At 40.8% G+C, this 27,500-nt stretch overlaps 2 protein-coding genes and 1 pseudogene across 4 annotated transcripts in view; 2 read left to right on the top strand and 1 right to left on the bottom strand.

The window, feature by feature from the left end:
• The window catches only part of LOC137978833 (tetratricopeptide repeat protein 28-like), a 30,444-nt gene extending 16,900 nt beyond the window's left edge, over positions 1-13,544 (top strand). For all 3 annotated transcript variants that reach the window (XM_068825928.1, XM_068825930.1, XM_068825929.1), the window contains 2 exons: positions 8,963-11,972; positions 12,368-13,544. In XM_068825928.1, coding sequence (XP_068682029.1) covers positions 9,011-11,972; positions 12,368-12,375 — 2,970 coding nt within the window. In that variant the 5' untranslated portion in view covers positions 8,963-9,010 and the 3' untranslated portion in view covers positions 12,376-13,544. The remainder of the gene's footprint in view (positions 1-8,962; positions 11,973-12,367) is intronic.
• Positions 6,148-7,092, top strand: LOC137981175 (uncharacterized). Its single transcript, XM_068828511.1, has one exon. It carries the CDS (start codon positions 6,148-6,150, stop codon positions 7,090-7,092), a length of 945 nt encoding a protein of 314 aa, XP_068684612.1.
• A 9,176-nt stretch (positions 13,545-22,720) lies between the features above and the next one.
• LOC137981174 (Golgi resident protein GCP60-like) lies at positions 22,721-27,032 on the bottom strand (annotated as a pseudogene).
• Positions 27,033-27,500: the final 468 nt, after the last annotated feature.

Raw genomic sequence — 27,500 nt, 5'->3', positions numbered from 1 at the left:
AAGCCTAGCTCTTAAAGTTAGCAAGATCTTCTCAGCGTCGTTGAAGCCTTCTGGGCAGAAACGTGACGTTTCACTAAAAGTAATGTCTTTGGGCGACGAAAGATCAACGGCAAACCGGTTTTTCTCGCCGCTACGCGACTCGCCATTCCGTCGCTCTAGGGGAGAAAAAACCTCTGGCATCCTAGCAAAGAAACAGACACTCGTATATATCTTGAAATTATTAAGATTCAAAAACGTTTCGAAAAAAAAGTGAAATTCATTCATATTTGACAAAACTTACAAAGACTGCTAAGGCAATTCATGCAGAAGAACCGACTGATAATATAATTCAGGGGCACCCAACGAATCTGTTCCCCACATTATCTGTTCCCCAGAGGAATCTTGCTGGCTGGCAAAAATACAGGTGTTTCGATGAGCTGGCTGGGAAATTTTGTTATTGATAGAGGTTTTGCCAGGGAATTACTAAATTTTTTTAGCATTTCAACCCGAGCTGGCTGTAGAAACTCTGAAGACTGAGGACGACTAAAAAAAAAAAAAAAAGAACCCTTTCCCTCTCCCAGAGAATAGTCACAAACATACGACGGCTGGTCAGAGCGATTGCGCTTGCGGAGAAAACCTGTTTTGTCCCGGTTTTGTCGCTTTTGTTCGGTCGTTTTGGATCGAGGGATTTGAAAGCGCGCGGAATTCCTGGCTGGGAAATAAATTTGATCCGCTGGCTGGGAAACCAACCAATTTTATGTAGCTGGCTGGGAAATTTCTTGTGTGTCTTGCTGGGAAAAAGGAACAGATAATGTTTTCCCAGCAACACTGAAAAACACCTGAAAATGCCTTAATAACATTTATTTTCATTAACTGGGGTATAATAATACATTTTACAACAAATTGGTCGTTGGGTGCCCCTGATAATTTTGCACATGTTAATTCTTCTGTTTCAAACGGAATGAAATGAGACACTTGTTTTTGAAACGCGATGAAATGCTGTTGTTTCAAACGCATTTGAAACATGTTTGAAACTATTTGAAACTCGTTTCATCCTTTTCATCTGGACGGTCATATTTTGTCAGTTTTGTTCATTACGACAGTGGTACTGCCCTTGTCGGCTTTTTTCAGGTTAATATCATTGTTTTGTTTCAATGCATTTAGTGCCTTTTGTTCGTCGCGTGACAAGTTTTGTTTCAGCGTTATTTGTACTTCCATTAGTTGTCATTTAACCTCCTCAAGCTACGTAGCTTTCGAGGGCGACTGATTTTTGAACTGGTGGATTCCAATCAGATTATTTAACGTAGAAAGGGTGAACGTTTCTATTGTTTCCACAGAACATTGTATTTAAGTGTCATTGTCTGAGAAAGTGTTCCAGGGGCCAAAAGTTGTGGGCAATCGATTTGCCTGAAACTTGGCACAGAAGTTGGGTACAATGAGATATTTCAAAAGCCACTTGGCTCACTTCTCTGAGTTTTAGTTTTAGAGTTACAGTAGGGGTCTCATTTTTTGCCCGTCGAGCACCAAAAATCCAGCCTTCCAGGGCACATTTTGAAAGTGTGATAAGACCTCACTGGTAAATTGTGCTGCCAAATGAATTTGACCATGAACTCTACTATAACAGAGCTTTCAGTTCATGCATGTAACGTTGTCCTCAAGGTATTGCACAGAGAGGAGCCTGGGGCTAGAATTTGGCCAAAATTGATGTTAAAATTACAACCCAAAATAGCCATTTTTCAAAATTTCACTATATTCACTTGCCTTCTTGCATAACTTCCAAACCTATACCACTGTTTACTTTAGTCACCCAGTTATCAAAATCAGTTGAGAAAAATTTGGCTTGTTATGGTTTATTGAATTTTTGGAACAAACACTTCATGCCCCTCTAAGGCGATGCAAAAGGGGATTTTGAGCCTAATTCAGGCCATAAACAAACCAAATTGTTGACAAGAAGCCCTTATTCTGTATCTGGTAAGTGAAAATGAATTATCAAAGCCAAATCAGTTTCGTTGACACCAATTCTTAGCTTAAAATTGATCTAAAACGGGCCTCTGATTAGCGCAACAAACACATAATTTAGCAAATCAAAGGTGATTTTATTCTTTGAAAACCTGGTAACCACCATAGAACACAAATGATGATGTTCAGATGTACATATAACAATCTTTTTACAAGATGCTTAAATTTTTCTTTGATTTATGGTGCGTTTCACGTCATATTTTCAAGCATTACTCCAAGCATGGAAAGTCTCCATATTGTGTCAGGCCCATTTTTGATATTTATACCAGATAAATTTAGCTTATCAGAAGGTTCGTTAACATGTAATCTTCGTCTGACCTTGTAATAGCCTGAATAGTTGTTTTAAGTACCCATCAGCAAAGGAGCATCATGACCATACATACGTAGATTACACAGACATATACGAGCTTAAGTGAGCAGTATCAAGGGGAACTGTGATTTTCCGAGTCCTTTTAGAGCTGAAAAAATGAAACCATCCATCCACGGTTAGGACAGCTGGATAACAAAAAGCTTGTTTTGCTTTTATAAAGAGAATAATCCAAACAAAGCCTTGCATTGAGATGATGCACTTGTTACTACCTCAAGCTAGCTGGCCCGCCATTTTGGACTTGAAGAGTGTGGGGACTCGACCGAGTTCCTGTCCAATCTTTCTCCCGTTTTGCGGGAATTTTTTCTGTTTTTCATCAGGTGTGTTCGAAATTCTAGAAAGTGATCTGTTTCAGGATAATTTTCTATGGCACTTTATTCCTTTGAAGGGGTAAATGACCAGTGCAGTGTCACGTCATGGGCTGTGCAAGAAACAGGAATGCTTCCTTTGTTGTCTTGCGATAGTGACGTGACTGCATGATTAAAGCACAAGTAGAAGAGTTCAGGTGTGTCCGGGGAAGAAGAGGAAGAACTGGTGATGCCAAAGCTACAGGTGCTTCAAAAGATCAGTTAGGGATCATGTACGCTCACAATGAAATTTATCGTGATCTAGTGGACTCTTCTGACTGAAGAGAGATTTAGAGAAGACGATATGTAATTTACGATATTGTCGTCTCAAATTGTTTTTTTATGATTGGTTGATTCGCATGTTAATATCCTGGGTCCTTTGGAAGAGCGCTAAACATTCATCAGATTTGTCCAAAAAAAAAAAAAAAACAAGTACGATTAAGAATAAGTCGGACGGCTGTTTTTTGTCTGCTCGAGCTGCTTGTTTACATTAAGCTTGTCACGTGCACACGCTTATCATGCAATGCACAATTCAGTTACCGGTTTCTGTTATTTACCCTTTTCGTCAAAGATCTTTGCAAACATGCTGCATCTAAGTTTTCCGACAAAATTGACATTTTCAGCGTGAAAATGTCACTAAAACGTTGCAAAATCGACCGAATTAGTTGGTATTATTGGATTTGTTTGGAATAATGCATAGGCAATGAACACACATGTCGTACTTGAATGGGAACTGACTCTGAATCGTCCTGGAAGAGCACGGAAGGTTTGTGTATATTTGTAGAAAAAATTGTTTAAAATAATGTTAACTATGCAATTAAAGGAATAATGAAAAAATATACTTAAGTAAGAGTGTTACCTGCTAAAGCTCTCTAAAATTCCCTAAAATAACTCATAAAAGTTTTATTCTTTTTTGATAGGGCCTCTAGGTGAATAACCGCTGATTAGTTGTGCTCAGTGAACAGTACTCTAGACACTGTTGTAGCATGTGGGTGGACTGAGCCCTCTCTTGGTTGGTAGGAATACAGAAAAACAGAAACGTTTTTTCAACCTTTGCTTGTGAAATGTTGCTGTTCAGTATTCTCCTATATGTACTGCAAGTGCTAGTATTTGTCAATTTTTTTCTAATATTCTTGAGATTTTCAAGAATTCCTTTTCGTGTCTAAAATTCCCAAAACATTCCTGCGGAATTATGTAGCTAAGCCTATTCTAAGTTGACTTATCTTCGACAAAACAGGCAAATAAAGGAGACCGGTGGAGTTTCAATGCAAGCTCGCTCGAATTGTGAATTGCCAAACATGACAAGCTGAATGTAAACAAACAGCTCGAGCAGACAAAAAACAGCCATCAGGTTATTTCTATTATTGTTATTGTTTTATATATAAAATGATATTGCTGCAATGAGTTTGTTGAATGGTTAGTGCTCTTCGTAAGGACCCACAAAATTAACATGGGAATCAATCAACTATGTGAACAAATAATTTGAGACGACAACATCGTAAATTATATATCGTCTTTCTTCAAGCAAAAGAGTCTTGTAAACTGCGATAAAAATCATTTGTGAGCGTATATGATCCCTAACTGATCTTTTGAAGCACCTGTAGCTTTGGCATCACCAGTTCTTCCTCTTCTTCCCCGGACACACCTGAACTCTTCTACTTGTGCTTTAATCATGCAGTCACGTCACTATCGCAAGACAACAAAGGAAGCATTCCTGTTTCTTGCACAGCCCATGACGTGACACTGCACTGGTCATTTACCCCTTCAAAGGAATAAAGTGCCATCGAAAATTATCCTGAAACAGATCACTTTCTAGAATTTCGAACACACCTGATGAAAAACAGAAAAAATTCCCGCGAAACGGGAGAAGGATTGGACGGGAACTCGGTCCAGTCCCCACACTCTTCAAGTCCAAAATAGCAGGCCAGCTACAATCATAGACAAAAAGTAGTTGGGAAGGTTATGTAAGTCTTTTAAGGATCTGCCCCTTTTGCACAAAACTATCGGGGGATCTTGAAATATTTCATGAAGTAGTAGTTGTTGCTGGATAAAATGCCATTTTTTTTAGTGGTGTGTTTCCTTTATTCACCTTAAATGGAAGAAGTTGTATTTGGTCATTGTTTTTATTTTATTTTATTTTATTTTATTTTAATATTAAAAAATAAATTGATATTAATACAGCAAATTACTTACCCACCTACATAATTATTATAATATTACAACTAATATTACTAATATTAACGTTGAAAGCCAACGTTTCGGTATCATCATGACACCATTCTCAAGGCAAAGTGAGTAAGTGATGAGAAGATTTGATTTCTATAGTCTCTAAAAAGTTAGTGTAACAACAAAGGATCACAAGTTCTTCAAGTGAATACCTTTGCGCGAATCGAGTCCGTTTGCATGTTTAGGGATGGCTTAAATTTTCTTCTAAAAAGCATCTCATTAATTAGGCAATCAAATTTGTTAGAACATTTAGTAAGCTCGTGAAATTGTTCTAAAAGACAAGGTGGTACATTCAAGTTATGTTTGCTAAAATAATGTTTACAAATTGACGACGATTTTTGTTTGTGTCCATCAACGCATTCATGGAGGTTGCCACGAGTGTAACCAACATATCCTGCATCGCACAACATGGGCTGAATTGTGGTCTTGATTTTTGAGCTGAGGTCTGTGAGACGTTTTTTCACCACATTAGCAGAGACACGTCTTCTTGCAACTGTTTATTAAATCGTTGTTAATCATTTGCACCCTGTTTTGAAATCCATTCTAAACATCACAAATGGCGACGAGGATGGGATGCAAGTAATCGCAAACGGAAATCTTTACGTTTAAAGTGTTAAATCAACCGGAAAATCCTACCGATCAGCCTTGTTTTCAATGCCTGCAGATTCTTCATCAACCACTTTGCCTTCACAGCCTTCAGCAGCCTCTGCAATGGCAGTTAACCTACCGACCTTTCCTGAGTTTGATCTGCAACCAAGAGATACAGTACCCGTTCGCTTTGAGAAGTATGTCAAGCGTTTAGACAACATGTTTACAGCAATAAACATTACCCGAGCATCTCAAAAGAAAGCCATGTTGCATTACGTGGGAGAAGAAACCTGTGATGTGTTTGAGACCCTTACCGTTCAAGAACCACCGGAAGGAAGTGACGAATACAAAACTGCCGTAAAGGCTGTTGCTGATCATTTTGAGCCTCAAAAGTGTGTGGATTATCACGTCTATGTCTTTTGTCAGGAAACGCAAAAGTCTGGTGAAAACATTATCGAGTTTTACACACCTCCCCAGCTGTTAGCATGCAAGTGTCAATTCGCCGATCCCGAACTGGAAATGAAGCGGCAGATAATTCAAGGAACCTCATCGCTTCGCCTGAGACGTAAAGCAATCGAACAGAGCCTCAATCTTGAGATCTTGTTTAAAGTAGCTTGCGCCATGGAAACCGCCGACAAACAGACCAGTGAGATAGAGAAACAGCAATCCAATGCACTGGGCTGTGGTAGAAATAAAGGAACCGACGATCAGCAGATAGAGAATACTCGTGGTCTACCAAAGTCTGGATTGCGTAACAATAGGTGTGGTTTATGTGGTGGAAATTACCCACGTCAAGGAACTTGCCCTGCTCAAGGTAAAAAGTGTTTGAACTGTGGCAAAATGAACCATTTCTCCAAAGTTTGTCGTGGCAAACCCAATAATCGGTCCAAATCTTCGCACCCAAAGAAAACGTCAAGAGGTAAATACCATGTCAGGTCTGCAGATGTTGAAGAGTCTCCGAGTAGAGAAATGTCATCTCTGGCCGGTGTTGATAGTGACAACAGTGACGAGTATACTTTTAACATTGGTGCACAGGGACATGAAGCTGGCAAGCCTATCTTTCAGGTCACCATCAAGAACACACCAATCCGCATAATGGCAGAGTCAGGAGCAACCGTGAATATCTTAAGCAAGAGAGACTTTGATGGCCGTAAATCAAAGCCACAACTGGTTGAGACAAGTGCCAAAGTGCATCCATACATGTCTGATAAGCCACTAACCCTGAGTGGAAAGTTCCGAGCTACTGTCACCAGTGGTAGCTGTTCATCTGTGGAAACATTCTATGTCGCAAATGGTTCATCAAGCTCCATACTTAGCTGGACAACCTCACAAGCATTAAATCTTATTAAAGCTGTTAGAACGGTCGAACCTTTTGTTAGCCTGCCACCTGATGCCCCAGATTTTCTCAAGGAATTTCCTAATGTAACCAGTGGAATGGGCAAGTACAAAGGTGAACCAGCACGCATACATGTAAATGAATCTGTCAAACTCATGGCCCAGCCACATCGCCAAGTCCCTTTCCATGTAAGAAAACAGGTGGAGGCAAAACTCAAACAGCTCAAATGATGACATCATTGAACGCGTAGAAGGTCCCACCCCTTGGGTATTGCCAATTGTTGTTGTTCCCAAGCCGAATAAAGCGAACGAGATTAGAATTTGTGTGGACATGCGTTCATTAAACAAAGCTATCGTCAGGTAGTGACACATACCCACCATCGATGACGTAGTGTCGAACTTGAACGGTTGTAAAGTGTTTAGTAAGATCGACTTAAATCAAGGGTACCACCAGATCCCATTGCATCCCGACTCGAGAGCACTGAGCACGTTTTCCACACACGTTGGACTGTTCCAATACAAACGTCTCAATTTTGGTCTCTCGTGCCCAGCAGAAATCTTCCAAAAGAAGGTGGGTGATGCAATCCGTGGCATACCCTGTGTCAAGAACATCAGTGATGACATCTATGTTGGGGGCGCAGACCAAGACACTCATGACCGACATCTGAGACAAGTGTTCCGTCAACTCCAGGAGAGTGGTCTGACAATAAACTTACCTAAGTGTCAGTTTTGACTTCCCACTATGCTCTTCTTTGGTCATGTGTTCTCTGAAAAGGGCGTGTCACCTGACCCTAAAAAGGTTGAAGCTCTTCAAAATATTATGCCACCAACCAATGTATCTGAAGTACGAAGCTTCCTTAGCTCAGCTGCATTATGCTCTAGGTTCATCAAGAATTTTGCACTAATCACCAGGCCTCTTCGACAGCTGACCTGTAATGGAGTGAAGTGGCAGTGGACTGAGGAAGAACAGTCATCATTCGAACGCCTAAGAGGGGCACTATCTACCAAGATTACCCTTGGATACTTTGATCCAAAGAAACCTACTTCCATCTTTGTCGATGGTAGTCCCATTGGTTTAGGTGCTGTCCTGACACAGAAAGATGTTTCGACTAATGAAGTGACACCTTTGCATTATGCCAGTTCTCCACTGACACCAACTCAAGCTAGATATCCACAGATTGATCGTGAAGCTTTGTCAGTTTACTGGGCTGTAAAGCGCTTTCACTTGTTCATCTGTGGAGGGGAATTTAAAGTAATCACAGACCATCAACCTCTGGTTTCCTTGTTTAACAACCCCACCTCTAAACCGTCCGCCAGGATAGAATGTTCGCTCATGGAGCTACAGCAGTACTGATTCACAGTAGAATATCGCCCTGGTGCCTCAAACCCAGCAGATTATGCTTTGAGACACCCAGTAGGAGACTTGGAATCTCACAATTATGAAATCGAGTTTGAAGACCACATCTCTTTTATTGCAAGAAATGGAGTACCAAAAGCTGTAACACTGTCAGAGGTAGAATCTGCAAGGGAGGCAAATGTGGAGGAACTTACAGAAAATCACTTATGTCCTATATGTAAAACTATTTCAGTCCCCTATCAGACGTAAGTATAATTAGATTGACCATCTACGGCATGCGTTTATAGTTTGCGTGACTTATGGCAAACTTGTGGACTTGTTAGCCGTGATCACAAATGTGTGCCGATATTGGATAGATTTAGACCTCTTAGATAAGTGAATTTCAAGTAGTCCTGCTGGAAATCGTATCTCAGGATTTGAAAATTGTGTCAGAATGGAACATAGGCCTAAACAAACGAAATAAATGTAAAAAATATGAGTCTGACATATATATCGCAGAAAATTGAATATTACCCTCATAATAATGTCACATCAAGTCTTTTTGGTGTCGGCTACATACTGACAGCAAATTTCCCGCCAGAGAAGCATATCTTAGAGCCTTCAGCTTTAGATAAGAAAGATGAAATGGGATGCCATTGTTTTCCTACAGGCTGTTTTTTCCTCATTGCATAACATAATTTCTATTTTTAATGTTCCTTAATTATTATTTTATAAAACACTCTAAGTCAGTCTCTTTTCTTCTAGGTGTAACCAAGATTTCTGAGAAAACCTTTGCAGTTCTGATTATCTAGAATGGTGGATAGAAAGATGGACGTTTTGGAGCAGCATATGCAAGAGCTTAGTGTTGCAACAAAGGAGGGAAACAGACGACGGAGGGGTTTGGCTTGTTTCAATCTCGGTATATACTATTATGGCGTAGCCAACTTTAATGAGGCCGTTAGAAGTTACACAGAAGCATTAGCCATGTTTAAGGAAACAGGTTTCAGGGCCAGAGAAGGAGCAGCCTATTGCAATCTCGGCAACGCTTATAAAAGTCTGGGGAATTTTAAGCAAGCCATAGAGTACCACAATCAAGGTCTCAGTATTGCAAAAGAACTTGGGGACATAGCTGCAGAAGGAAGAGCCTATGACAATCTCGGCAACGCTTACTACAGTCTGGGGAATTTTAAGCAAGCCATAGAGTACCACAATCAAGGTCTTCGTATTGCAAAAGAAGTTGGGGACAGAGCTGCAGAAGGAGGAGCCTATGGCAATCTTGGCAACGCTTACTACAGTCTGGGGAATTTTAAGCAAGCCATAGAGTACCACAATCAACGTCTTAGTATTGCAAAAGAAGTTGGGGACATAGCTGAAAAAGGAAAAGCCTATTCCAATCTCGGCAACGATTACTACAGTCTGGGGAAGTTTAAGCAAGCCATAGAATACCACGATCAAGATCTTAGTATTGCAAAAGAAGTTGGGGACATAGCTGGAGAAGGAAGAGCCTATGGCAATCTCGGCAGCGCTTACTACAGTCTGGGGAATTTTAAGCAAGCCATAGAGTACGACAATCAACATCTTAGTATTGCAAAAAAAGTTGGGGACAAAGCTGGAGAAGGAAAAGCCTATGGTAATCTCGGCAACGCTTATAAAAGTCTGGGGAAATTTAAGCAAGCCTTAGAGTACCACAATCAAAATCTTAGTATTGCAAAAAAAGTTGGGGACATAGCTGGAGAAGGAAGAGTCTATCGCAATCTCGGCAGCACTTATGAAAGTCTGGGGAATTTTAAGCAAGCCATAGAGTACGCCAATCAAGATCTTAGTATTGCAAAAGAAGTTGGGGACATAGCTGGAGAAGGAAAAGCCTATTCCAATCTCGGCAACGCTTACTACAGTCTGGGGAATTTTAAGCAAGCCATAGCGTACCACAATCAAGATCTTAGTATTGCAAAAGAAGTTGGGGACATAGCTGGAGAAGGAAGAGCCTATGGCAATCTCGGCAACGCTTACTACAGTCTGGGGAATTTTAAGAAAGCCATAGAGTACGACAATCAACATCTTAGTATTGCAAAAGAAGTTGGGGACATAGCTAGAGAAGGAAAAGCCTATTGCAATCTCGGCAACGCTTACTACACTCTGGGGAATTTTAAGCAAGCCATAAAGTACCACAATCAAGATCTTAGTATTGCAAGAGAAGTTGGGGACATAGCTGGAGAAGGAAGAGCCTATGGCAATCTCGGCAACGCTTACTACAGTCTGGGGAATTTTAAGCAAGCCATAGAGTACCACAATCAAAATCTTCGTATTGCGAAAGAAGTTGGGGACCCTATAGGGCAGGCATTAGCGTGTTATCACCTCGGTCGTGTTCATGAAATTTCAGACTCCTTCAGCAAAGCTCTTAATTACTATCATCAAAGCATAAATTATTATGATGAAACAAGGCGTCTTCAGTCAGAAGATGCATGGAAAATAAGCTTTCGTGACACAAAGCGGTTTGCGTACAACGCTCTGTGGACAGCACTCTTGAAGAGTGGTGAGGTAGATGAGGCTTTGTATGCTGCTGAGCAAGGACGAGCCCAGGCTTTGGGAGACATTTTAAAGATGCAATACAGTGTTGATGAGAAACCTTCTGCGGCACTTACGATGAAGTTAAGTTTTGGAATGAACGATTTACCTTCACAAACTGTTTTCACAGCACTTGATGGGAACACGATCAGCTTCTGGTTGCTAAGAGAAGATATCGGGATAAATTTTAGACAAAAGGAAATCGAAAATGGAAGTGCCAAATCACTGATGGAAAGTACTTTTAAAGAGATTGGTGTGCGAACTGTTGTACAATGCGAGGATCGTTCCCTTGACAGACAACGCAACGACTTCTCGTGCAGTAGGGAAGCTGTTGAGGAAACCGTTCACTCCTTGAGCTTCTCTGTGAACTGTTTACAGCCCTTGTATGATGTCTTAGTCAGCCCTATCGCAGACTTGCTCCAGGAAGATGAGTTAGTCTTTGTTCCTGATGGACCATTTTGCTTGGCTCCTTTTTCTGCATTGAGTGACTCTGTCAGGATCCGTGCAATTCCCTCGCTGACCGCTTTAAAAGTGATAGCTAGTGCACCTGACGACTTCCAAAGTAAGAATGAAGCGCTGCTTGTGGGCGATCCGTGCTTGAAGGAAGTCACTTGGGGTACCATGTGTAAACAGTTGCCATGCGCGAAAGAAGAGGTGGAGGTGATTGGAAAACTTCTGCACACTACACCTCTTACAGGTCAAAATGCAACCAAAGCTGAGGTGCTGAAAAGAATGAAGTCAGTTGCTTTAATCCACATTGCTGCACATGGAGATGACCAATTTGGAGAAATTGCTTTGGCCCCAAATCCCGAACGCACATCACAGATCCCGGAAGAGGAAGATTACATGTTAACGTTGAGCGATGTTCACGCAGTTCATCTTCAGGCAAGACTTGTTGTGCTGAGTTGCTGTCATAGTGGCCAGGGAGAGGTGAAATCTGAGGGTATTGTGGGAATAGCCAGGGCTTTCCTGTGTGCTGGTGCCCGATCTGTTCTGGTGTCACTCTGGGCAATCGATGACAAGGCGACCTTGATGTTCATGAAAAGTTTCTACGAACACCTAGCAGATGGAAAAAGTGCAAGTAGAGCTCTTCAACATGCTATGAAATCTGTTCGAGAGACTTTTTCTGCCATGAAATACTGGGCGCCATTTGTGCTAATTGGCGATGATGTCACCTTTGAATTTGGGCAACACAAACACGAAAAGAATGGTAAGTGCTATTTGAATATAATTTTAATGACTGAATTGCTGTACTTTGTAAATGTTTCTAATCAGCAAGTTGTCGAAAGGAACTGATACGTTCTTCTAATAGAAATGGTTTTAAAATCGGTTGCCAGTGTAGTTATTTTTACTCGAACTGCTTTGGCTAATACCTGATCGCTGAATGCCAGTTACGTACAAGAAGTGAAGTGAAGTTAGCTATTGAGGTCTTACAGTTTACACATCGAAGTGACACTGAATAGGAATTGTTGCTGTTAACCAAGCACAAATGGGTTCATGAATTAAGTTAATTGAGATATTATTTACTTGCCAATCAGAACGAAATTCCGCATTGCCATTTAACCCACTATTTGTTTCTTTCTTTATTGTTTTTTTTTTTTTCAGAAACGTGAGAAAAACACTTGGACCCTGATGCGTCGAGGTGTCATTTTCCTTTCTTCCTTTCTTCGATTTTATGAGTAATACTGTCCAAGTCCTTGCATTTGTGCCTTGTTTTGTAAGGGTCTGTACCAGGATTAGTTAATCACTTGATAGAAATTAGGAATAGGCCATTTTCCATATATTAAAATTCAACCTGATAGTGAGGCAGTGAGGATAAAGACAAAGGAAAGTAGATGACATGTAAATATTTTTAATTTGGTATACCAACGTTCATTTAAAATCAAGTGACAGTCTCGGGGAATGTGTATTTTCTGTGTTTCTCAAACGTTAATTGGCCAAAGCTAAATAATCAAATGAATCGTTTTGGGAGGCAAATGTCTATAAGCGAGACAACGACCATCCCTGCCGCTTTTTATACGCGACTGCAAACGTTTTCCTTAGGCAAACGTCTAGATTTCTTTCCGTGATTTAAGATAATATTTAGGCCTAAGGTTAGCATTTTAGTAAACGTTTTGGTTGTTTCAGCTATGGTGCCCCCTACCCCTCACCCCCTAAATCCCAGCCCCGGAATAGTCATGCCGAAGATGTGTGCTCTCACCACTATAACAGCTTGTGTTGTACAACTTAATGGTATTGATAAAGGAAACAAGACACTCGTTCAACCTGCAAGGAAGTTTATTATATTATAATCCTACACGTAATTACCGGACTTTAGTATAAATACACAGGTGATTATACAAAATCGCGCGCTCTCATTGGCTTGCTATCTCAGATTATCAGCCGAGAATCACCTCGACAGACAAAATGGCTGCCAGTAGTCGTTTTGCCACTGTAAGTGAAGATGATTTCGCTTTGAAATGTTTTTTTCTCTTCTTTGAAATGATCACCTGTGTATTTATTCTAAAACAATTATTCGCCTCAGGCTCAGTAATTATCGGTGAATATTTACCGATAATCACTTCGCCTTCGGCAAATAATTGTTAAGTATGGAATTTCAGTCAGTCATCTCCACTCACTGGTTAGTCTCTTTTACAATTAAGCTTCCAGTCTAAATGTTAGAATTCACAAGGTTGCCTCCACTTTGGTGGGTAATGAAACCTAATATCAAATGAAATCAACTTCAAAGCTGTAAACCTTGAATATCACATTAGAAGAATTAAAGGTTGTAAAATAGTTTAAACTATTGAATTGCTTATTGTATTATGCAGTATATTTGCGCGCGGAGCACCATTGTTAAAAAAATATGGTAACCCGTCGATGCGAGAAATCTTGGTTTTTTTTTACCCTTTTAATAAGTCTAATATATGCCGTTTTCCGCTAATGACGTCGAACTCGTGCTTTCAAATTTTATTCAGAAATGTACAAAGGCTTAAAACTTTTCCGATTTCCTTTGTTGTTTTAAGCCTTTGTACATTTCTGAATAAAATTTGAAAGCACGAGTTCGACGTCATTAGCGGAAAACGACATATATTACCCTTATTAAAAGGGTGTATAGCCATGACGTCATACGTATCTACGTCCGTCCACCCCTCCATGTATGCCAATGTGACCAGTATCTTGCTAGTTCACAGGATACATCTTTGATATTGGACATCTAAACAAGGTAACCGCTGACCAACTCTTCTTTGACCTTGAACTGATTAAAGTTTTTTTTCTACTTTGAGTGTGATTCCTATTCGCTGGCTATTGACAGTTGACTCTAAAATGGCTTTTTTCCTTTTTCATTCGCTTGCTGACAGTGTGCTTGTTGTCTTTTAAAACTCACGTGGTTCAAGAAAAATTCATTGCCAAACTGGTGAATTCCAAAGTAAATCTCACTCGAAAAACCGAGGATATCGTACTCATCGCTTTGTGATTCATGCGATATCGGTTTGTAGCGTGAAATTTACCGTGGAATTCACTAGTTAGGCAATAAATTTTTTAGACATTCACAACAGCATAACCCACATTCCTGTGTTTGACAAAATATTGAATCTTTCCAAAGCCAGGTGGATCAAGTTGACGGTTTCAAACTGCACTAAATAACTGCCAGAATTCTTGTATACATAGTTTAATCCATGATACATTTGCCCCTCCTTGACCATCCTCTGGCAAGTAGTTAGCTCTTGTTTGTCTTGGAAGAGGGCTTCAATTGGGACATTAATGTGTGGAATTTCTTGCTTGAATGGAGGAAGAAAAGACACTATTATCAAGACAGATATTTTGAAGATTTTGTTGCTGCCATTAGCTTTGTGGTAAATTTAAAAAACTAAACTAGTGAGCAGCACTCTGCGAACTGTATCTCTAAAACTTGTTTATTCTCCGACGTGTTTCGCCTAACTAACGTAAACTTCTTCAGGGAGTTTTACAATAATACATTAAACGCCTGTATTTAAGCCATATCTGATGGCAAAATGTTATGGCTTATATACAGGCGTTTAATGTATTATGGTAAAACTCCCTGAAGAAGTCTACTTTAGCTAGACGAAACGCTTTTGAGAATAAAACAGTTTTACAGATACAGCAACAACGCCACATAACAATGATATCGGTGGTTGAAAGAGCATAAATGATCGTGCTGCTGCCGTGGTTAGTTTTTTTGTCGTCCGCTTTGTAATTGTTTTGCTGGCTACATTGAAAACTTGTCAAAGAAAACTTGTTAATTCCTTCACACCAGCAAATAAGACTTGTCAAGACAAAACTCGTCAAAGAAAATTTGTTCTTACACATGAGCATATGAACATTTTCAACGCACATCAAATGTTACATTGGTTTCAGAGTAGTCTCCTTGGCAGCCGCTCCCCCGAAAAGAACGGCTGGTCACGTTTCATTTTCTGGAACTGTATCGACGACTCGACCAATAGTACTGTTTCGAGTTCGAATGTTTTGAGGAAAGTTAGTTTGCAAACTAAACTGAACGCAGGGTTGTCGGAACAACAACAAGAAGATTTATTCCAAAATGAACGTAGTTTCCACGAAGTATACTCTAAACAACACGTACTCCGCCAACTTGAATAAACACTGCTTCTGTCACACTTGACTAAACACGGCTAACACCAACTCTCTTCGCTTGTGAAAATCTAGTTAAAAAAACACTCCGCTTGGACTCGTCTTCTTATGTACTCTGACAATAAACTTCTAGAGCTTTCTAAAATAGTAATCAATCTAATTATAGAAAGATTACACAACACACCGATTTAGAAACGCTTACACACGAATCTAAAAATAAACAAACTACAAACTCTCACGAAGCTTCTAGACAGTAACGCTAGTCACGCAATGCTATTTTTCGTAACATAACCCCCTCTTGAGAAGAAATTTCCTAAATTTCTACTAACAACGAAAAATTAGTTAGATAGTACCGACTGAGGAGGCAGTCCAGTGTCTCTTAAGTTATTCCTCTACTCTGCTTAGATAATCGGCTCCTACATTCTCAGATCCCTTGATAGCCTCAACTCTGAAGTTGTAACTCTGAAGAAACAGCCCAACGCATTAGGCGTCCATTAGCAAACTTCGCACTGTTCAGTGGCTCGTGATCTGCTTGTAGCACAAAGGGAACTCCATACAGATAAAGATGAAACCTTTTGAATCCCCACACAATGGCTACACACTCTTTCTCGATGGTTGAATAAGTACGCTCTGCACTTGACAATTTCTTACTTGCGTAGCAAACGGGGAATAGCTTGCCATCATGTTTCTGCATCAATACAGCGCCAATACCACTGTCGGAAGCATCAGTCTGCAGAAAGTAGGTTTTCCTTGAATCTGGCAGTCGAAGGACTGGTTCCTTTGGTAGGAGGGCTTTGATACTCTGAAAGGCTTTCTCCTGTGCCTCGCCCCATTCAACTTTGTTAGGTTGGCCTTTACACGTGAGGTCTGACAACGGGGCTGCTAATGCTGCGAAGTTAGGGATAAAATCTCTATAATATCCAGCCAAACCCATGAACGATCTTATCTGCTTCTTAGTAGTTGGTCTTGGAGCATCTCTAATCTTCGTCACGTTGTCTTCATGAAGACCAATTAACCCTTCCTCCAAACGGTGACCAAGAAAATCAACGGTGTTGACTCCACAAAGACATCTAGTCGGTCTTATGGTCATTCCAGCAGCTGATAATCTTCTAAACAACTCTCGAAGCGCCTTGATGTGCCCTTCCCACGTACGGGTGTGAACCAAAATGTCATCCCAATAAAATTCAACGTTGTCCAGTCCACGCAATAGCTTCTTCATGGCTCTCTTTAAGGTCGCTGCGGAGTTGATCATACCAAACTGCATCTTCAGAAATTCATACGATCCGTCAGGCGTCACAAAAGCGGTCTTCGGTATATCCTCCTCAGGAATAGAAATTTGCCAGTAGCCCTTGCTCAGATCAATTCTGGTAAAATACTTGTCACCATTCAACTTCTCGAACAAATGCTCAGCAGTTGGCATAGGCTCAGGATCAAACACGGTTAACTTGTTCAGTTTACGATAGTCCACCCACACACGATTTGAGTTGTCTTTTTTCTTAACAACTACAACAGACGAAGCATAGGGCGAACTTGATTCTCTTATGACTCCCATCTTCATCATGTCTGTAATATCCTTCTTCAGCGATTCTCTTAAGCTATACGGTACTGGGTATGGTCTTGATATAACTGGTTGGTCGGATGTAAGCTTGATATGATGCTGGGCCAAACTTGTTGTGCCTGGGGCTTCTGTGAACAAGCTTTGAAACCCATTTGCAAGATCCATGAACTCTGCTCTTTGCTCATGAGAAAGGTTATCTCCTATGGCCACATCATTGACTGACTCTTTCGCGACATAACCACCAATCTCCAGAAAATCAATACTATCCGCAGAGTCAACTTCTTCTACTTCACTCTCAACATGTTTGTTCTTACAAATGTTAACGTTCGTTTCAACAGCAACTGCTCCAACGGAAACAGGATCCTCTCGCTCAAAATACTTCTTCAGTAGATTAGCATGGTAAACTCTCTCTTTTCCTTTGACTCTCACTCTGTAATCATTGAGACCTACTACAGCACTAACCTCAAATGGACCTTTCCACTGCATTAGGAGCTTGTTGTGGTCGGTCGGTAGCAGCACTAACACTTTATCTCCAGGTACAAACTTCCTGACTTTAGTCTTCCGGTCGTAATAATGCTTGCCTTTGTTCTGGGCTTTCTGAAGCTCGGTGTGCGCCAGTTTGAGGGTATCTTCAAGCTTCTCGCGTAGCTCAAACAAATACTGATAGCTGTTCTTTACTTCAGGCTCCTCCAGCTCTTTCGTCCAAAGCTCTTTGAGAATAAACATCGGTCCTCTGACAGCTCTTCCATACAGCAACTCAAACGGCGAAAAACCAGTAGACTCCTGAGGAACTTCACGATATGCAAACAGCAACGGGTTAATATAGCGATGCCACTGTCTTGGCTGTTCACTGCACAATCTCTTTAACATGCTCTTCATTGTTCCATTAAACTTTTCCGTCAGGCCATTACACATGGGATGATAAGGAGTCGTGGTGAGCTGTTCTCAAAAGCCGCGTCACTTCCTTCATACACTCAGAGACGAACTGCGTATCAAGGTCACTCAAGATCTCTTCTGGCACTCCCAAACGACTAAAGATATCCACCAACGCTTCTGCCACAGTCTCAGTATCAATGTTCTTCAGCGGGACAGCTTAAGGATAACGAGTTGAAAAGTCGACCAATGTCAATATATATCTATGACGGTCCTCACTCGGGGGAACAATAGGTCCAACCAGGTCGATTGCTACTCTCTTAAACGGCTTGTCAATTAATGGCATCTTCTCTAGGGGAACCTTCGGTACGGAACCCTTGTTAACCGTCTTCTGACATACATCGCAGGACTTGCAATAACGAGTCACGTCCCCTTGAATGCCTGGCCAATAGAACGCGCTTTGAATCTTATCAGTCGTTTTCTTTATTCCCATGTGACCTCCCATGATCGATCCGTGCGCTAGTTCCATTATTCGACTTCTCAGCTGCACAGGAACCATAACCTGCTTCAGGGGTTTACCTCTGTTCACATAAGGGTGCTTGTGGACGCGGTACAGAACTCCACCTTTCACTTCAAATGAAGTCTCAGCCTGGCCTCTCGCAACTATGTCATCTTTCTCCCAAAATTTCTGTAGGCTCTCGTCATCACGCTGCATTTGCTTGAGCTTTTCTCTATCAACTACAGGACTTTCTTTAGTATCTGGTACCTTCAACGGAATATGTTCTCCAGCTTTCTTAGCTTGACTTCTCGTGGTTACAGCACAAGCTTCTTGTACAGGAACTTGCCAGATAGAAAGATTACACAACACACCGATTTAGAAACGCTTACGCACGAATCTAAAAATAAACAAACTACAAACTCTCGCGAAGCTTCTAGACAGTAACGCTAGTCACGCAATGCTATTTTTCGTAACAAGTACCTCTCGTTTTATCAATGCGCTCAATCAACACAATAGTGCTGGTCTGTTGTTTGTATTTTTAAAAGGGACCGCGTTGAGGATGAGCGCAAGAATAAGTAGAGGACTGAAAAAATGAAAGGATGTAAATATAATCACATTATTCAATATTTTTATTGACGTCAAAATCAAGTCTTCCCATACGCACAATTTTATTAATTTCATGTTGCCTCACCTGCCACTATGCATGAAAACAGAGCTGAAACCAAAGCAAACAAATGTATAGTCAAAATCTGACTGCGTCTGTAAAAAAGCTATAATACATATTTAGTTGGAACACTTGGCGAATGGTCCAGAAACATCATGTTACAAGATCGTAGCCTATTCCATATCCCCCTCCCCCCCATTTCAATGTTGTGTGAGAATTTTTCGGGCGACTGCTAGTAGTTGTGAAAATCAACATTGGAGGAAGGCGTAAACGGGGATAAGTGTTCCAAAAAATGTGACGAGTATTGTAGGTAAAGCAAGGCTTTCTGTTACTTTAGACGAGGTTTTGCCTAGGTGAAAACACAGATTTGATCTGCGGCCAGAAACCGGGAAAATACACAATAGTTTTCGGTACTGTATAAGTTTGCAAAATTATGGGTACTATTGCCGCCGAAAATAAATACTCTTTCTTGGGTGGTCAAGATTTTTTGGGGGTTTCAATCCAAATACCTGCATGGGTCTGCCAGAAAATCGCCATGATTAATTTTCCTCGCACTCAATTGGCTTACCTTTTTAGTCATTTTAACAGACCGTCAAAACAATGGGAAAAGAATGTGGTTCCAATGTGAGCAGCCGTTTTTTTCGGGGGAGTGTTGCGTGATATCGATACCCAGAAAGACGGCTGAAAAGGAGATTAGTTTTGGAGGAGACTACCCGGAGAAAAACCTCTCGGTGCAGAGTAAAGAACCAACAAACTCAACCCACATATGACGCCGAGTCTGGGAATCGAACCCGGGCCACATTGGTCACAAAGGAACTGTGCATAACAATGACTTGAAATATTAGGGAGCTTACACAAGACGACGTCGATTCCTACGAGAAAGTTGTCAACAAATCTTGTTTCCCGTTATTGTACTAATTACTCCAAGTCGTTCAGCATGGAAAGTGTGCACAATTATTCCAGGATTAAAACTGTTCGAACTGTGGGGATGTTTGGAAAGAAAAGTTGAAAATTTATCGTCAGGTGATCACGTCATCCACACAACCTCATATTTGGTCATTTCGCCTCGTTCTCAGGACGAGAACGGCAGAGATGTATTAAAATATGAAACGCACGTGCAGGGCGTGCAGAGCTCTTGTTTTTGCTTATTAAACCTATTGTTTTGTGGCGTTCTCGTTGCCGTCGTCGTCGTCATTGCATAAGCTCCGTAATCAAATTTGAGATTTTGACTGCAAAAACGTTCATTCTCTAGTCTCACTCTGAAAGCGCTCGTACCATTTTATTTTTGCGTTACATCGCCCAAATCGTAGGACGTGAACGAAATGGAATAATCGCGAAAGACTTATGGGTAGAGCAAAGTTTTATTTTGAGGTCACGTTTTCGTCGACGCCCGCGATCATATGATCTTTAAAGTTCCTATTTTGATAAACGGCGATTGCTACGGCAACGAGGACGTCACAAAACAATTTCAGTGTTAAAAAGAGGAAAGAAAATAGTGCTGCACGTTTGTCACGCATTTTAGCTGACATTTCTTAGGTACTATGCATAACAGTGACTTGAAATAATCAAAGTTGAGATTTTGATGACAACGCAGACCTTTCATTCTCTATTTTACCCTTGCTAGTAATAATTTATTTTTGGAATAGTACGCCCACATTGTACGAGGTGAACAAGATGCAACAATCGCGAAAGACTAACGATAGTGCAAACATATTTTAAAGAGACCTCGCCGTCGTAGAACTTAAAGTTCGTAACTTCTTATCGCCAACACTAAAGATTTCGAAGAAACTTGAATTAACCGAAACCAATCGTAAGAATAGCACACCGAGTGCAAAACGAATTCATGCACGACACGAAGTCTTGTTCCCAATTTATCATAACCATCACAATTTCCGAGAAAACAAAATTAACGCATTCCTTTTTAACTGTCTAATGTTACAAATTTGTCCATTTTGGAAGTTTGGTAGGGTAATTGGCTGTTGCTATGGCTATCGTGATAGATTCTGTGATTGGTTGATTAAGATGAGTGCACTTAATATGATTGGCTGATGTACTGTCCGATTTCAGGTATCTGACTACAGCCAATAGACCAATTTCGATATATTAAAATTCAGTCCAAAACAAAAGGCATCGTCTCGAGGCTCTGGGGAATAAACTCATACAAATCCTTAAATTTATTCCCCAGAGCCTCGAGATGATGCCTTTTGTTTCGGACTGAATTTTAATATATCGAAATTGGTCTATTATCCGATTTCACTGCCTGATTTCAACCATAGTTAATCGAGGGACTGGTTATGAAACCTAAGAACTTTCAAAAGCGAGAACAATGTTGTTGCAATCGATGTTAAATTGACCGTGACCCTGCCCTGCCAATCTTATGTTTTCGCTTCCCACGGGTTTGCAAATTAGTTGCGCATAATGTAATCGAAGGATTTCATTGGTTGTCTTCTCGAAAAAAGGTGTGTTTTGTGCGGGGTCAAGGCCAAAAATACGGACAAAAAGATGAAACAAAGGAACTCGTTTTAACGTACACAAAAATCAGTGAAAAATAAAGCAGTTAATGCGCCAATCAAATTTGAGAAAATTGTAATGGTTATGATTATAATAGAAATCGCGTGCCAGTTAATCAACCAACTCGATGAAAAGGGAAACCTAAACCAATCGCGACTTGCACGCGTGGCAGTTGCTTAAATCGTCCACTTGCGAGGATCACTTCTTTGTTTTGTGATCCATAACCTGCATTTCAAATGTGCATTCGTTTCATTTTAAATCAGCCCAACAAATTGACCTGCTTCGTATCTCAGTTGGGAGGGCATTGCACCGGCATCGTCATGGATTGGAATCCGGTTGGAGCCACCTGAATTTTCCGGGTGACGTTAAGAGAAAATTGTACACTTTATAAGAGAGTTGCATGATTCAACGCGTATCACGCATTGCGCCATCCATGGCTCGCATTTGGTTGGCTATCAATTCAACAATTTCACTTTTATTGCACTATTTCAACTTTCTGCACTATTTCACTTTTCTGCACTCTGTTTGGGATTAATTGAAGTGCTCTCAGCCAATCAACGCGCTGAAATGTATTGGTGAATATTATTACGTCAAAAACTTACGGTCATTTCTTCAAAATCGCCTTGAGATGGGAAACTTGTCGAAAACGTTCGAATCAGCCTCAAAGGGAAACGTTTTGCGAAAAAACTGCCATTTTGAAGCGTTTTGAGCAGTTTTGGAGCATAACAAAAGGAGGCAGGTCTGCAATTCCCATCCCAGTCAGAGCTTTTCTCTGTCCTTGTCTGAGTCCAATTCCATTAGTAGGGCTAACGCTCACATGGTTTTCATGGATACAAAATTAGCACTTCACATTACCCTCCAATAGTTAATTCTGTTGAAATATAAGTGCTACATGGTCAACGTTTGCACAAACCTAACCCTCCCCCCTCTACTTGTACATATTCACTGTCGTGAAATTGACATCTTAAATTCCCTTGACCAGCTCCCGTCTGACTTTGTAGCTCCGTCAGTAGAGCAGTGGTGATCTGACTTGAAGGGTTGTGGGTTCAATTCCCACCCCAATCAGAGCTTTTCTCTGTCCTTGTCTGAGTCCAATTCCATTAGTAGGGCTAACGCTCACACGTTTTAAATAGCACTCCACATTACCCTCCAATAGTTAATTCTGTTCACATAAAATCAAGACTTTGGCAAGAAAATCATTAAAGTTCTGCATTTGCTTTTGGTAGAAAGATTCATCAGAGCACTTTAATTTTTCAATTAATTTTATTTTTTATGTCGTAAGAGCTGGTCTTGCTGTCTCATTATTTCTTCTTGTCTTCTCCTGAAAAGAAACAGAAGATAACTTCAAAATTTTGTCAAATTGTTCAATCCCAAACACAAGGACAGACAGTTATTTCAAACAGCCCTCTACACTACGAACACTGCTTCTGAATCACTGCATGGGAAATCCCAGTTTGAATGTTTGGGTGGGTGAGATGATTCTAGGAGAGTAGGCCACAGAGTTCCACATATTTTGTCACTCTTGCACACCATGTGGTTGGCCAAGATGGATTGGCTAGATAAGTTTCTGACCGAATAAGACCAGTCATTTATAGTCACCCTCAGCTCCATTACCTTTCTTCCTCCTCAGCTCGTCTTTTCATTGCCTCTTCCAAGAGTCTCTGTCTCTCGCGCTCTGCTGCCTCTTCAGCTTCCCTTCGCAGTCTTTCTTCTTCCTCTCTTCGCAATCTCTCCTCTTCTTTTTCCCTCTGTTGAGCCTCCATCCAGGGTCTTAGCTCAGGTGAGCAAGTCCCAAGTAAGTCACAAAACTTCTTCATGGCTTCTTGCGGCTGCAAGTTTCCAAGACTCTCCCAAGCTCTCCTAAAGTAATAATAATAATAATGATTTATTATCAGTATATAATACAATACATACTTAATTGACCGCTCCCCATAGGGGCTTTTCAGGGCCAATGAAACACAACGAAACGACAGAACAGAACAACAACAACAACTGTTAAGAATCCCAACTGGCTGGAGGCAAACCAGTTGGCTATTTTCAAGTGCGACTGGCAAGTTGAACCAGGGACTACCAGGATCAAATTCAACGCGTGATCAGAGCGGGTCTTGAACCCGGGATCTCCGGATCACAAGGCAAGCGCCCTAACCACTGGGCCACACTGCCTCCTCCTATATCCAAAACACATTGGCTCTTCATCTGATAAAACTATGCTACAACTAAAATCTAGTATGTAACCTTAATATTTACACAAATAATATACACTAAATTCATCCTACATATAATGTAATAAAGTTAACTGGAAAAGGTCGAGCTAACCACCCAACACTAAGATAGAAGGCAGCGATTATTTAAGAGTTCAAATGTCTGCTTTGAAAAAGACCTGAAGTTGTCACAGGATTTAATCGCAGGCGGGAAAGCATTGAACAAAGAAGCAACGCAGTCCTGGAAAGTGTGTGATGTACATGTACATGGATGATGTACACCCATTATTGTGTTATTTCCCACCAGTACTGTTTACTTTACAGAAAAGTGCAAGAATTAAATCCTCAGATTTCTCTATGTGTTACATGTATGTGCTCAATAACGAACCACTTCAAGTTCAAATTAGCCAGGGCAGAGTTGTTTGGGGGTACAAGTACTTTGTGACATTCATTGCTTGTTTGATGACCAGAAGAGTAGCCTCTTCCTCACACTTATTAACCTATTGACTCCTGGGGGTTCCCCATTGACGAGTAAAATACTCTGGCGTTAGACAGAGTAAAATACTAAGTATGGCTGCTTTAGGCCGGTTTAGGGGTGAATGGGTGAAATGGGACGTGACTAACCCAGAACAGTTCCACCAAGATTTTTTGTCCTAAAATGAAATGTTCACTGACAAGACAGCTGTGTAGCAGTGATTCCCACTTAGTAATGACCTTTAACAAGAACAAAAGATTACAAGGAGACCTTACCGCCGGTCATTAACAATAACATCAAAATAACCAACATCTGGAAATGTCTCTTGATCATAAGGTCCACTAGAAACTTGCTTCCAATAAGCTGTCAAATCAACTTTGTCGTCATATGATTACTTGATTACCTGTTTTTCTGTGAATATAACGCAGTTACCATAATGAACAAGAGACTGTATCAGATCATTGATCCCCTCCCCTTCACGAGGTTCCCCATCAACAAGTAGTATCGTCTGGTCTAAGACAAAGTAAAATCTTGTACATGGCTGTTTTTGGAGGTAAGGTAAGGTAAAGTCCGCTACGAGCCTAGAAGGCCCACCCGGCCGGCACTTATCTCCGGTTTCTGTAGCATGAAGCGACTAGGAGTATTTCTACTCCCCCCTGGATGGGATGCTAGTCCATCGCAGGGTTACCCCCAGCATTTTCGCCGATACCCATTTATACACCTGGGTGGAGAGGGACACCGTGAGAGTAAAGTGTCTTGCCCAAGAACACAACACAATGTACCCGACCAGGTCCTGAACCCGGACCACTCGATCCGGAGTGGAGCACACTGACCATGAGGCCACCACGCCTCCCAGTATACTCAGATATTGGAACATAACCCCTAAGGCAAACATTCCAACCGTCCTGTTTTACCTGGGACGGGCCAGGTTTAGACTTAACATTGCCCCACTGTCCCATTTCCCGTAATATTTTGATAGTTCTTATTTTTAAATATGGCTAACATGATAAACGTGGATGAATTTTGTTTGCTTCAGTATATATTAATCAAATAGGAGTTCTAATCACTTTTTCAGTCAATGCCAATTTTTGTTGCTATGAAATTTTCTTTTGTGACTATCTAACATTAGTCTGTGAGCAGACTCTTTTTTGCTATAAAATCATTGAAACAAACACGTACGTTGGGTTGCTTACAGGGTGTTCTGGTGTCTTTCGGTGTGTTCCTGTTTCCTGGTTTTAGTACTCGCCCTCTAGTTAATTCTATTTTAGAGGGTTAAGTACTCACAAAGACATTCAAATACATTTTTCAGGCACACAACGTGCATGGAGGCTTGACTCGTTATGAATGTGTTTCCAAGAAATTTCGGCGTCCAGATTAGGGCTGTTTATCAATAGTGTCCTGGTAATTCGGCAGTTTTAAAAACTAAAGTCGAGAAAACATGAGCGATGATAAAAAAATCGCGCATACAGTGGAAGCGATCGTGAAAAATACATGTATTTCGATACTGAATGTTTGCAAATATTAAAGGCGGCCGCTTGTCAAGAGCTTTTTTCTAACGCTATTGCTTCGCTCTCGAGAACTCTCACCTCACCTCGAGATTTCTGATCGAGATCATCGAAAAAAAATTCAAGGGTCTCGAAACTCGATCCTCGAATCTCGAAACTCGAGCCTCGAAACTCGAGCCTCGAAACTCGATCCTCGATTGTCGAAAACATCGAGGATCGCGGATAGAGTTTCGAGTCGAGACTGTCAACTTACATTTGGATGGTACTGTATGTGAATTAATCCCAGAATGACACCAGGGTCTGCATTATATGAGGGATTACATTGGCAAAATGGAGCTAAATTTGTCCAACATTGAGTATGCACAGAAACTGTCAAAGTGGCTTAAATAGCCGTATTCATCAGCAGCGTACAATGGAAACGAGAACAGTGACCCCCCTTTTTAATCACATTTTTATCATCGCCTTGACATGTTACAACAGTGTGCAAAGTTTTATTGGAAAGCTATGACAAGTTCTATTTCTATGGAATCACCTTAAACCGTTCTTATGCCTTAGTGTGTAGGGGTACCATCATAAAAACAAGTGGGTTAACAGTACAATATGCCATCCTTGTTAAATAAAGTATTACAGTTCATGTAATTATCACTCACGAACATGTTAACCTAGTTTTTTTTTTTTAACCTCAAGATACGTACGCCTTTGTGTTGAATGTTGAGGATACACGAAAGCAGGCCATTGCAAACAAAGAGAAAAACTATGGTTCTCGGGAAGAACTCCTTCCCTTTGATCCTAACGATTTCTTATGAGTCCAATTCAATGTAAAAAGGGGGAGGAAATTAATATATTTGTTCAAAGTTACAGATCTACATACGAAACAATTCGAACCGTTCCTCTTTTACCTTTATGATAGTACTGTAAGCACAGTTTGTAATATTCCGGCAGGGGGTATCCATATTTGTAAGGTACGGCGGGGGGGTACTTCCTTATAAGGGCTTAATGGGGACGTGCGGCCAGCCAGGGTATGTTTTTCGGGATTTTTGTCTTGAACAGGGTATCGAATTTATCATTTTTTGTCTTAATCAGGGTATCCATTTATCAATTTTTGTCTTAAACTGGGTTAAATGTCTTAAACAGGGTATCAAAAATCGGAATTCTGTCTTAAAATGGGTAGGAAAATCAGCGATGTTTGTCTTAAACAGGGTCAGGGTATGAGGGGCCGCGCCGCACCTCCCCAACCAGGGATACATCGAGTACCCCCCCCCCCCGGGGAAAGGTACCTCTTCACTTTCCTTTTTTGTAGCTCCACTGACATCTACACCGTAGTTCTGATCCTCTATAATTGTTAAATTGTGAGGATTTTCGGCAATTTCAGTATCACACCGACCATCCGCCATATTGCCACGCGTACTGAGCCATAACAAGCAATTGAGCATGCCTTCAAGGTTCTTGTCCCGAAACTCGTCGAACCCGATACCCTCGTCGAACCCGACCCGGAAACTTGTACCTCACTTTGTACAGGTAAATCACATGATTTCGAGTGAAATTTCGGGCGAGTGCTTATTTCTTATAAATTACGCGGAAAATATCATGTGATTACTTATTATAATAATATACATGAAAAACTTCGATTAAGCAGAAGCAACGCACGAGTATCATGTCGAGTCACGCAAAAATTGCGCCATAAATTGCTCCATCCAGGGCTCGCGTTTAATTTCAAAAAACAGCAATGCTCTTAGCCAATCAGACTCGAGTCATTTTGTTATGCATATTGTTATTATTATTATACAAACATCAGTGAAATTCTGCTGCCAAACTGCTGAATACCCGGCCACTTATTTGCACATGAATTGCAACTCACAGGA

The sequence above is a fragment of the Montipora foliosa genome, chromosome 12, assembly GCF_036669935.1.
Source record: "Montipora foliosa isolate CH-2021 chromosome 12, ASM3666993v2, whole genome shotgun sequence".
NCBI lineage: Eukaryota > Metazoa > Cnidaria > Anthozoa > Scleractinia > Acroporidae > Montipora > Montipora foliosa.
Note: the sequence above shows the minus strand (reverse complement) of the source record. Positions and strands in the feature narration are given on the sequence as shown.

What these genes read in the sequence shown, in the direction of transcription:
- LOC137981175 (XM_068828511.1), top strand. Translation starts at nt 6,148, where the DNA reads ATGGAAACCGCCGACAAACAGACCAGTGAGATAGAGAAACAGCAATCC.